At 41.5% G+C, this 13,184-nt stretch overlaps 1 protein-coding gene across 5 annotated transcripts in view; it reads left to right on the top strand.

Moving 5' to 3' along the window:
- RPS6KA2 (ribosomal protein S6 kinase A2) overlaps window positions 1-13,184 on the top strand; it is a 316,658-nt gene that overhangs the window by 285,492 nt on the left and 17,982 nt on the right. For all 5 annotated transcript variants that reach the window (XM_074863008.1, XM_074863010.1, XM_074863011.1 and 2 more), the window contains 2 exons: window positions 9,784-9,873; window positions 11,357-11,515. In XM_074863008.1, the coding sequence (XP_074719109.1) occupies window positions 9,784-9,873; window positions 11,357-11,515 (249 nt within the window). The remainder of the gene's footprint in view (window positions 1-9,783; window positions 9,874-11,356; window positions 11,516-13,184) is intronic.

Here is a 13,184-nt window from a genome sequence, read left to right as displayed (position 1 = left end):
TTTTACTGAGAGAAAGTATCTCTGCACTCTCTCCAAAAATTTTCATTCTTATTTGCTTTCATTCCCTGAATGATATGTAATGCAATATACTCAATTAATTCTTAGGATGGAAATAGAAAGATCTGAATACCAGCATCAGACAAGCATTGCATAGTGTTGCTAGTATAGTTAAAGTTTTATTAATGAAATTGAAAATCAAATCTATAGATTTCTGTCTTACTAACATGCTTGCATAGAAGTGGATTTTGCCTGTAGTACCTGGGTAGGACTGTTAAATCCTGTGGGACCATGTGCTATTTTGGTATCCATGGTTTAAAATAGAATATAAACAAATTAGAGGAAATCTATAGCAGAAAATATGAAAGAATTACAAGGCAAGCTCTATCAAGAAAGCTACAAATATATATGATGTTAAGACAGACAAGAGTCCAGTGGGATGCAATCAAAATCTATAAATATCTCTAAGGTGATATAAATGACGGATGACAACCATTTGGCTGCTAAAGACAGCAAGACAAGACAGAATGTCTTGAAGCTAAAATAGGGAGTTTCAGAAAAAAAAAAGTCTGATGGTGAGAGCAGTTGGTAAAACAGACGCTTCAAGAAGATGACCAAGATGTCCTCCCCCTCATATGCAAAGAAGTTGGATCTGTCATATTAATGGAAATGGAGCCTTACAAGGTATAAGACCCCTTCTTAACCCTGATAAACTACAGAGAACACTTACCATGTTCTCCCATGAAATTTGGTTTATAAAGCTGAGATTCTGGAAATTCTGATGTCCAGACACTTCAGTAAAAGATGTTTTTCACTGTCTGAAAGATACTTAAGCCGGTAGCGTGCCAGCAGATTCAATAGGCAATAAGGTGCCACACAGAAGATACAGGCTTCAGAGCAGATTTACGCTCAAATCTCTGTGCTTTGGATTTGCATAGGAAAGGCTGTTTTCCAGAGCGCTCTGCAAAGAAGCCAGCATGAAAAGCCCTAGACTCCAACTGGGATCCATGACAGATATGGTAAGAGTGCTTACAAACAGCATGGACTGCTGTCCTCTAGATATGATGGAAAGATAAAATTAGTTGCAGTAAAATGGATGAAGTAGCAAAGGAGTGCAGTGGAGAAAGTTGTCTGTAAGGGTCTTATGTCTGATATGTGAGAGTATTTTGAAGGTTTTCCTGGTTTTCCCATTTTTAGCAACTTCATCAAAGGGCCTGACCCAGGGACTGCTGTGTACAATTTCACTCACCACAGCAGGAGGCAACGTAGCATATTTTATATGCTGTCCTCATTTTTTAAGATTTGGGTTTAGTCAAATACTTGCAAAGCTTCAATGAGTCTCACTTTTCTATTGTCGTGATTTGAGCATATTCAGGTTTCTGCCAGATACTCCCCCCATAGAAATAAGTCAGTTCTCCAAGGAGGCACTGCTCAAATAGGCAAGACCCTGCAGCTACAGCTTCAGAAAGGATGGGCCAGTACAGAGTGCTAGGCTCTGCCGAGGAACTTGGGAGAGGAAGCAGGGCAGAAAGCCAGGAGCGCCTTGAGCACTTTCTACAAGGAGCAAGCTTGTTTGTAGCAGCCATTGCTGGCTGGTGGCTTTTTGGGTAAATGGGATTAAGGCACTGATTAAGTCTTAACAAAATAAACAGAGGAGACAGATAGAAATAGAGAAATATGTGCAGACCACCTCCTAAACTCAGCTTCGGAGCAAATCTTAGATGTGCAGTGGTTGTACATCCCCTCTGATGTAAGGATTCCTGCAGCCTCCTTCCCATTTGGTCACAAAGCTCACAGTGCCTCTCTCTTTCACATGGCTGAGCCTCTGAAGAATGTGAGATGATGCTATTTCACTGCTAACTAGATCTTTTCTGAGACTTAGGATCAGGCAGCAGTTTTCCTACAGCTTAGTAATATCATGTTTCTCGTCTCTAGCTTGCTTGCCAAATAACTAAGTATTTTGGACAGAATTTGGACCTTTGTGGCTCTGTTTCTCTTTTGGGGCCATTTAAGCCATGTTTCTTGTATTTGTCTTCCATATTGATGTAATAATTTTCCCCTTTTATAAGATCTGAGTATGATATACTGGTTTCCATCCCTGAAGCTTTTTGTAAAAGAAGGTGGGAGTAGCACTGCAGTCATTTTACAGACTGAAAACTCATCAGTCTGATCCAAGGATGTGTGCTGGGTCTGAGCAGAGCAGACTAAAACACAGTACAGAGCCTTTCCCACTGAGCTATTCTGCCTCTGAAACTGCAGACATGTCTCTAAAGTGAGCTTTTGTGTTTCACAGGTGATATTGGAACAAAATTTGTTAATGTTTCTGCGTTGCTTAGCAAATGTGTGCTACTGTATAAATGCTAATTAATAAGTACTACAGTTGCAGTTGACAGGAGTGCTGTCAGCAAACAGTGGCAGCAAGTGGGCATGCTCTGTGTGTAGAAAGTTTAATGTCTCACCCACACAGCTTGATCTGATGGGCAGTGCTTATTTCAGAAAAGTTTTTTTATTAGCAAGTATTGCTAATTAGGCCTGTTTCTTTTAATATGCATTTCACTATTTTTATGAAAGATTTAAGCATGGATGGGGGGAATGAATCTCTAGAGCTAATCAAAACTCATAGCACAGCAAATAGTCCCTCAGAAACTATTAAGCTTGGAATAGTTCTCCTTGGAGACATCTTAAGTGTAACATTATACCATGTCCTTTTAAATAATGTTAGCCTTTCTGCGGTGATTTTCATCCAGCTTGAGTAATTTCACATCAAAAAAGGAACCAAATTAAAATAGATGCTTGGCATGAATAGGGCTTATTTTTAGTAGTAAATATTACTGGAATGGAAACCTGTACATTTTCCAGCAGCACAGAACTGCAGAACTCTCTCTCTGTGACACTCTCATCGGAATTAATATCGTAGATGAAACTGTCAGATTAAAATATCTGCATATGTTGTTGCACCTCCTTTCTTCAGAAGGATGTGAGTCCCACCTACAGTCAGTTCCACCAGTGGTGCCCCGAATTTTCAAATATATCATAGATATGGTGTAGACATAATGTGCAAAGGGACACAAAATTAATTCTTCATTTGCTCATACCTCCTCTCCCAGAAAAGGAAAGAATTTCTACAGGGAGTATCGCATCACACGGTGTTATATGGCTCTCTTCTTAAATGTGATTAACCCGTGCTTACACTCCAAACAGGCTTTAGAAAAAACTTCAAAGTATGTAATAAAAAATAAAGCAGCTTTAAAAAGTGCATAAAGCTCTCTTTCTCCTTCATGCTTTTTCCACAAAGACATTGTAAGTTCCCTGGTGCTGGTCAAAAGGCTCTTTAGGCAGTTCCGCTGTCTAAACACACCAGCAGCCTCAGCTGTGTCTGGTTAAGGTATTGCAGTGCCCATGTGTCTGCTGGACCTGCTGGACTTTCAGTTGCTGTAGCCAGAGCAGCAGGTTAGGACTGTACCAGCGGCTCAGCTGCCTTGGTTCAAACGCTTGTATCTCAGTTTCAACTGCTAGGAAAGGTCACTTGGGGCAGTTGAACAAGAGGCAGACGCTGGTCCAATTTGAGACTGGGGGCAAAAAGGGCAGCCAAGGAGAGCTATGCCTTGTGCCCCTGCAGCACAACCCACCAAAGCTCCTCAGTCAAAGCCCCACAACCTACTTATTATCCATGCCCATGCTGCAGGGTGTACTTTAATGCCTCCCAATGTTTGTGGTGGTTGTTGTGAAATAAATCCATTAAAATAAAATGGAGAATTTTTGCTGCAGTCCATGTGAGTGGCACACACCACAGTGTTAAGGGTTAAACCACAGTGCCAGTATTAGGTACATTTAGCTTGACTTTCCCAAGAAGGGGCTACCATTGCCCATTTTGACTGATGTGATTAGACAGAGCTTTTGTGTCTTGTTTCACTTAAGGGGAAAAATCAAGTCAGAGCCAAGAAGATGTTTTTGTGCAGTCTTGTTTGTTCATTAAAGATGCACAAAGTCCTTTCTCCCCAGCGCAGGAAGACCCAACAACAGACAGCAGTTTCCTCACTGCTAACTCCAGCTTAGCCTGGCCAGAGCCCCATCCTTTCTCCTAAGGCCCATATCACTGCTCTTCCCATCAGTGCATCTGATGTTTCTTTTCTTTCTTCTCACTTTGTTGCTTTTCTCTCACCCTTTCCTTTAGGCTGTTCATTTTTCAGACAGCAAAGGCAGTTAAATTGTCACCTCCTACCTCCTGCCTTTTTCCAATCTCACAACCGTAGTGATGGAGAACTCCATGTAAGAAAAATAGCCGTCCTCCTCATGCAAGGTCACTTAGGTTAATTTCGGTTGTTTGAAAAGGCAATTTCTATTAACGGGGCTAATTCTGCCCAAAGCGGGTTAGGGAGTGCTCACACATACCATTTCCTTGACAGGGCTGTGAAGGCTGTAAGACCCAGATGGTAGGTGGTATCAAACAACTGAGGACTGTAACATCTGCTAATGGCATAACTAGATCCAGAAGAAGAAATTTATCTACACAGCTGGAGGCACGCAAATACCTTCACAAAACTGTAACAAGCAAATATAAATATATACTGTCTATGTAGTTGCTGTAGATCAATACAGAACTGTATTGCTACTCTCTTTTATACTCATCGGTCCACTCCGGCAAGGCTGAAGACATTGAAAACCCATTAGTAAGGGAGAATCGGGTGATTTTTTTCCATGCAAAAGACTTGTAGGACTTATAAAAACTGGCCAGACACCTTAATTAGGATTCTGAAAGTATTCTCTCCTGATCCTTTCTTCCTTGATACAGTTCAGCATTGTCCTCTGATGGAGTTTTACTCATTTTAAAATATCATGAGGTTCTTGCCCTAAATTCCGCTGAAGAAAATGCACCTTTTCTTTCAGCTAGTCAGTAAAATACACAAAGGATGTGATAGTCAAAGAACAAACAAGTCTCCTATTAGAACAAAGGATGCTATTGCATATGCTGAGCTCATTTTACTCTGGAATTGTTTCACCCACTGTTTAATACAGATGAGTTTCTAAGCAATTCCTGAGTGTCCAATACATAGAGAAAAGTCCGTTTGTTGAATGGCTCGGTTTCTTATTTTTCCAAAGGACAATAGAAGAGCCCTGTGCTTCATAGCTCTTCTCTGCCAAAATACAACAGATCTCTTGCTACGTTTTCAGTTAAGTTATTTATACATTATAATGACTTTCTGAGTTGGTGTTCTTCACCACATATCTACAGAGAGAAATAGAGAAGTAGCATAATTGCATATTACTCAAAACCTCAGGACTAGTAGCAGAGAAAATCTTTCCTTAATTTTGTAACAGAGGGTGTTTATGTAGACATTTTAGTTGAGTTCAAATCAAAATGAATTTCCTAAAGAAAAGACATGATTCCTTGCACAGGAAGAGCTGCAGGAGGTTCATGGGCTGTCACAGAGAGGAATAGAGAAGAGTCTGTCTTCATGCAAAACACAATGTCTCAGAGGAAACAGAGTGACCAGGGTAGTAAATGCTCTTTGTTACCACAAAAGATGTATAGAAATTACACAGTTTTGCTCAGCTTTTAATCAGGGTTTAAGAGTGTCATTGCCTATCTAAAATTCAGACAGACATATTTAGCTTGCCAGCATCCAACAGTAGAGCTTGAAAGCTACTAGATAGGAAAACGATTAACTGATTAATAGTAATATTAATTCTGACAAGAGCAGACACTGTGTCACATGCTGTGGCCATGTGTGGTCTCATGTAGGAAGTCTGATGAGAGTACAGCAGTTCCTGTATCCCAATCTGTAACATTAAATGTTTTTTTTCTTTCTAGCATTGCAGCTTTCAGTATATAGGTAGAAAACAATCCAGAGCCTTTGGTCCTCATTGGAGCAGGGTAGCCAACAACAGGCTATCTTTGTGGGGTCTCTCTGGGCAGCCTGAAAGCATAGCTCTGAGAGATGTTGTATTAAAATTGAGGACCATACCAAACTGCTACATTGGTTGTGTGTGAAGTGCCACGTATGCTGTTGTCCGGTGTACACAATCTGCACTGGTTGAATTCAGTGGACAAAGCTAAAACCTCTCCATATGCAGAGGTGGACTGACAATAAAGCTGATCTTTTAAAATTAGAGATAATTAAACTCTAAAGCAGGAGAAGGAGTAAGAAACAGTAACACAGAAAAAGAAAGTCAAGTGCCTGGTATGGGTGTCTGCTCTGGTAGTGGTTCACTGCCGATCAAAGCCCACTGGAAAGAATGTCCGTGTCCCCACTCTGGGAGAGCCCAGGGGGCACCAGATCTCAGTGCAGTGGGAACACAGCCCCAAGGAGCCAGCAGATGCTTGCCAGGTCCCCCCTGGAAAGGGCCAGCAAGAAGAGTGCCTTGATTTGTTTCCAGGAGGTAGAGTACAACCACGGTTAGACTTTGTAACGCCTCCCTCACCTTCTCTGGCAATCTCACTCAGTGAACACTTTTCAAATTACAGTCGAGGCTGCTTCATATATCTTGGCATTGATCCACTCCAGGAAGGGGGATATGTGTGTAGATAACATAGCATTGTGGATGAAGTGTTCGCAGTGATTTTGGACTCTGCCCAGCAGCCTGGGTGTTGCTGTCTGGAGAAGAAAGGAGTTACTGCTCAGGTACAGCAGAAGAGACGTGCTTTTGCCAGGAGGCCAAACAGCCCAGCAGCTGGATGGTGAGTGGGAGGAGAGTGTGCAGAGGGTGCCATGCCGGGGCTGCCTCTGTCCTGCCTCTCTCCTGCCACATCTGCACAAGGTGCTCAGAGCATGCATCTTCTCCATGTTATGTACAGCAACACTCACTGAAAATCAGAAAGTACAGCTGCACAGAAAGCTCTTATTTAACACCTCTGGTGAAACCACTGCCTTTTCACTTACATAATTTAATTCATTTATTCTGATACTTTTTGAGAATCTCAGAACTACTTATGAATATCTCTGGAAGTCCACAACGCATCTTCCTTAGCCCCTCTGTTCGATAAGGAGCACTGGGCCTGCGTTTTACCACAGCTCATTTTGGCACTAAGCTGGGCCAAGATTTGCAGGTGTTCTGGGGATGCAGCATCTCATGTTGTGATGCAGACTTCTCTGAGTGCAAAAGGAGGCAGCAACCACTGGTTGAACCACCCTGACACAGCAACTTCCATCTTTGGAAAATCTGGTGTGGGTTTAACAACACACAGAAACAATTTCTGAAGAGGAAGACCAGGAGAATCAGGTATCAGAGTGGAGCTGTGGGGCATATTTAAGGAGCTGCTTTGGCCATTGCAGTGTGTGAATGAAGAAACTCTGCATACTGCAGCCAGTCTGAGCTGAAGAGAGATTTCTGTGAAAGTTGCAGCAGCCACCTCCTTTGCTGCTTTATTAGTTGCAGACCAGGTGGAAGTCACAGGCACACTGAAGAGAGGCACTGTCAGGGTGACATCCTCTCACTGTGGAGGAAAAAAATGGTTCTGCTCTGTTCAACCAGACTGCACGGGGACTGAGAGGAATTTGGCAGGTCCCTTCACAGCTCTGTCAATGTTTTCTTGTGTGGCTTAGGGCAGCTTGTCCATTTAATCACTGTATCACAGCTTGTGCACACATTAAAGCAAAAAGCATGCATATTTAGCAGCACTGTCTTGCAATTTATGTTTATATAGCATATTGAGAATTAGAAGCATTACATATCATCTACTGCTGTTGCTACTAAATCATCAGCAGACTGCTTCAGGTTATGTTATTTTGAGCTTTGTGTCAATAGCTGAGACTATTTTTAGTTCAGATTTTTTTTAGGCCATATATATACATTTATAGTCCTGCATTATTAATAGATGCTTAAAATTTTCCATAGCTCTGGATATTTCCTTTCACAGGAAAATACAACAGAAAAGGAATCTGGAATATATTGCTTGCTACAGTACCATATGATAGTAGTACTTCACACAGTGGTAGTAGTACTTGCTGCAGTAAATTCTGCTGGTTTGTACAAGGCAGACAGATCGTAACAGGGGCATGTGTGTGTAACTCCATTAACTTGACAAGAGCTATATTAATTTAGCCAAGGAAGTGGCCATGAGGATCTTTTTATATGTTAGAGTTACTGGTTGAGAGGGACACATTCAGTCACTTTGGTTGTATTTATGAGGAGTCATTCAATCGGGGCTTCATTGGCTTTTTGAGAATGTCTCAATTAAACTGGGAGAACAACAGTATATTCTAAGGAGAAATTGCTATTAGAATTTTTTTAACTCACCTGTTTTTGAGGTTTTTCCTTCATTTGTTCAAGTGTGGACAACAGCCATCTACATGCATCAGCTCCCTGTTGCACCTTCACTTGTCACACTGCTGTTAATTCAGAATCAAATAACTGATATGGTTTCAAATGCATACTTCAACCGTGGACAACTACTGACCGTTATTATCACTGCCAATGCATGCCAGTCATGATGACTACAAAACTTCTGATATGTATTCAAGTATGCACTATTATAACTGATGCATAAAATTCTAGACATGTACTTAAATGTGTATCGCCATAATTAAGTCATAAAAAATGCATGCAAAAGCAGTCAGTCATTTATCTTCATTAACAAATGAGATTTTAAAAAAGTTGTTTCCCTGCAAACACCATTGTTTTAAATCTGTGCTCTGTCCCTAGTTCTTAGAGCTAACCACATTTAAGGTTGGAAGCCTTGAAGTCCAAGCCAATAATGGAATTATGATTTTCTGAAAAAGCACCCATTCCTCTTCGGTAAACCTATTATTCCAAAGTACTGTGCTGTTTTCGAGCAATAAGAAATTGTGCCAAAATACTGTACTCCTAATGAGTTTCTAGTGGAAAGTCTTCTGCCATTCCCTGTGCAGTTGCATTTGAGATTCCAAAATGCAGAGATCTCCCTTGGATTTTTTTATAGCTATTTCTTATTTCATGTTTATCACTTAAATCTGCAAAGTGAGAAACATTAATCAGTGCTCTCAACTGGGCAAATGATCAAAGCTCTTTGATTGACATCCCAAATATATGTAATAGAATCATTGACGAGAAGTTGGTGCCATCCTAACAGGTTTTACATGCAGTGATGCTCTCTCAGCAGCAGGTGTCATGTTTTTTCTGAGCCCTGCTGCTATAAAACTAAGAAGTTTTAATGTTTCACTATACTCCCTGATAAGGCAAAAGATGCTGAATACAAAAAAGTGATATATAGAGCAGATTTCTTTCTAGCTTAGGAATGGGCAGCGTTTGGTTACATGGCCAAATGCAATCTCTGGCGACTCTCTTGTTCATTACAACAGCATGGCCCAAAGAGCCAGGTGATTACCAATAGCTTCAAGTCAGATATGCCCTGATGGTAGATGTCTATACTTCTTCATTTCTGACAAACCCACCTGATAAGTAATTTCTATTAATTTATCAGCAGATATGCAAGTATATGCCAATATTATGAATGTATCCATTTTTTATGTCAGAGGTAATTTTAAAACTATTATTATTTTAAAACTCTCCAGGTTGTTTGATTTCTAAATGATACTTCTTATAACTGCCATTATTTATGGGCAAACAAAACTGTAGGCATCAAAAAAACAGGCCTACGCCTTCAGAATCTGAACTAATTATTGCTCCATCTGCTTTGGCATATAGTCAGCGTGGCTCTCATTTGCACAGGGTTTGAGCTGTCCTCTCCTAGAATAATGATTACTAGAAGAATTTTAAGTACTGATTTGTTTAAACTGTAAAAATTGCTTGTTTTTTGCTTAGTGCTGCTAGCCAGTATCTTACTACACTGTGCTTCATTTATTCCAGATAATTGATAAGAGCAAGAGAGACCCCTCAGAAGAAATTGAGATCCTCTTGCGATATGGACAGCATCCAAACATCATTACTCTTAAAGATGTGAGTAGTCTTTGAGCACTTCAGCATTAAATGATTTTCACCTTATGGTCAGGCTCACCTTCTACTCTGTGTCTGTAAAATTCTTCAGTTGATGGTCAGAGCTAAAGTCAGACCCATTGAAATTAAGGAAAAAAATGTGACTTAAGAAATTCCTGGATAGCAGTTGAAAAGCCTGATCAGGTTATACATTCTCCAATTATTGTCTAACCAACTGCAGATAAAAGCAAAGGGGCACAGTGCTGGAGAACAACAAAATGTGTTTGGTTTTGCATCACTTTTCAGAAGTTTTCAGAAGTTTCAGAAACACCTTGTTGGGTGTTTTGGAGCAAGTTGCTGGGCATGCACAGTGGTGCTGCTGGGCAGGGCTACTCTTTCATGAGCAGCAGCCATTCCCATATGGCCTCTGGTATCTGCTTTGTTGGGTAGAGGAGAGCTCACAAAGTCACTAGGGTTTCCCTCAATAGTGTTTTAATGTCAGGGAGTATTTACCTTCTACTCAAGCAGCCTGAGAAGATATGAAGATATCTTTCTTCAGCATTTCACATGAAGAAGAGTCCTCACTATGCTTACATGTGGTATGACCTTTAGTCGGAGATGTTTTACTTACACTGCCTGCAGTCTCACCTAGGATTGTCCACACTATGTCAAATTCCGAATTTACGGAACAAAATCCTACTGGTGTCCGTGGCCAGTAGGTTACAGTTCGGACGTTAGAGAAGTATATAAAAAGTTTCTAATCACATGCCCACAGGAAAGTCTCACCTAATTTCTAGGTGTTAAAGAGTGTCTTAAAATCTGTGCGAAAAAGGTTTTATATTCGTTTCCAAAATCATTTAGCATTGATGACTATAACACTGTCTATTATTGCAGTCCAGATAAAGGATTATGACATGAAAATGGCCATCTTCCAGTTTAGACAAAAAAAATTCTTTTACCCCATGCAATTGATGTTGAAGGTAAAAACACCTTGCAGCTGATGTCAACAATATATTCACCAGAATTGCAAATATAAACTATATGATATAATTGAAAGCAGGTCTTGGCCAACAGTATAATACAGTTCATTTAGCTGATCATGAGTCAAAGCGAAATATTGATATTTGAAATGGCAAATGTTACCCTGCAGAGAGAACACTACTGCGAAGGAGGCTTGGGTGACAGCCAGTAGACATTTCAGGCTGTGTGAAGTGATGCTGCTTTTAGCAGCTTGGTCTACTCTGCTGACATGATAGCAGATCAGGAAAGCTGCATTTCTGTGTGGACAAATCAGCAAGCTGCCACAGACATGAGAAAAAAGTAATGATTAAGTCATTTTATACGGTTTCCTTTTCTGTTGTTAAGCATAATAAGCACATTTCCCACACATTAGCTGACATTTTCTTCTTGCAACATCTCACACAAGCAAGCCAACACTGTGATTAAAGGACTAACTGTCACCAAGTTAATGGATCCAAAATATATATTTATTCTATTACTCTTCCAGGTCTATGATGATGGGAAATATGTGTACTTGGTGATGGAGCTGATGCGGGGAGGTGAACTCCTGGACCGCATTCTTCGGCAGAAGTGTTTCTCAGAGAGAGAGGCCAGCGCTGTGCTGTGCACCATCACCAGGACTGTGGACTACCTGCACTCTCAGGGTGTAAGTATTGCTTTTTGGGCTATCCGCATCAGCCTTCTTAAAAAAGGACTTTTAGAAAAAGCAAATAGCTGTGATTTTGCTTCTCTGAAATGTAAATACATTTTTTAAAAAAATATTTCTCCATATTTATAATTACATTTCATTTGCAAAATAGGGTCATGGACTTTTTAGCCAACTGAACTGCAGTATGTTGAAGTGGTATTTTCATCCCCAAATTACACTGATTTTCAAGTTCATGTACCTTGTTGAGGTATTAGCTGTTTACTTTTTATCACAGTCATTATTGCAGTAGCTGATCTTTTTAACAGAATTTCAAACAGGGTAGCTGAATCAGCAGATAAGCAGAAAATCAAATGCTCGGCTTTCCAAACAAAATAGTGGTTTGAGCAGCTGATGAGAAAGGTTTCTGACATGCTGTTAAAGAGCTGGCTTTTAAAATCTAAGCTTTCTATATATGGCGCTTTGAAAACCTCTCCTTTTCCACTTTTCGGGGACAAGCAGTTTGAATGACTAGTCAAATATTTGCTGCTTTTTCTGTTTCATGGTTAAAACAAGTGCATTTTGTGCTTGGACTTTTGTTTTCATGATAGGTTTTCAGTCCTGCTATAACCAATGGAGGTTGTTTTCCCACCACTGAAATGCAGCACCTCTGGTAAAACACACAGCCACTTGAAAGTTGCATGTCTACAGAAAGAATTTTTGTGAATACATTTTGAAATGAGGAAAAAAAGATCCCTCCCTTCAGGTGTGAGCCGCTCACATGGGCAATCACCAGAAGACCCTTACACACTTTCCTTCTCTGATGGTTGTATTGGGTTTGCGTGGCAAGGTTTTGGTAGCAGGGGCCACAGGGAAAACCTGTGAGAAGCTGCTAGAAGCTTCCCATACATCTGATAGAGCCAATGCCAGCCGGCTCCAAGACAGACCTGCCACTGGCCAAGGTCGAGCCCATCAGCAACGGTGGTAGCATCTCTGTGAGAACATATTTAAGAAGGGAAAAAAACTGCTGGGGTAACCTGCAGCAGAGAGAGGAGTGAGAATATGTGAGAGAAACAACTCTGCAGACACCAAGGTCAGTAAAGAAGAAGGGGAGGAGATGCTCCAGGCACCAGAGCAGAGACTCCCCTGCAGCCCGTGGTGCAGCCCATGGTGAGGCAGGCTGTGCCCCTGCACCCATGGAGGTCCATGGTGGAGCAGAGATCCACCTGCAGCCCGTGGAGGACCCCACACCAGAGCAGGTGGATGTGCCTGAAGGAGGCTGTGACCCCGTGGGAAGCCCACGCTGGAGCAGGCTCCTGGCAGGACCTGTGGCCCCGTGGAGAGAGGAGCCTGTACTGGAGCAGGTTTGCTGTCAGGACTTGTGACCCCGTGGGGGACCCACACTGGGGCAGTCTGTTCCTGAAGGACTGAGCCCCATGGGAGGGACCCACGTTGGAGCAGGGAAACAGTGTGAGGAGTTCTCCCCCTGAGGAGGAAGGAGCTGCAGAGACAAAGTGTGATGAACTGGCCGCAACTTCCATCCCCTGCTCCCCTGAGCCGCTGAGGGGGAGGAGGTAGAGAAAATCAGGAGTGAAGTTGAGCCCAGGAAGAAGGGGCGGGGGGGTGGCTGGGGGAAGGTGTTTTTAAGATTAGATTTTATTTCTCATTATCCTGCTCTGATTTGATTGAT

Source organism: Strix uralensis, chromosome 3, assembly GCF_047716275.1.
Source record: "Strix uralensis isolate ZFMK-TIS-50842 chromosome 3, bStrUra1, whole genome shotgun sequence".
In the NCBI taxonomy this organism is placed as follows: Eukaryota; Metazoa; Chordata; class Aves; order Strigiformes; family Strigidae; genus Strix; species Strix uralensis.
Note: the sequence above shows the minus strand (reverse complement) of the source record. Positions and strands in the feature narration are given on the sequence as shown.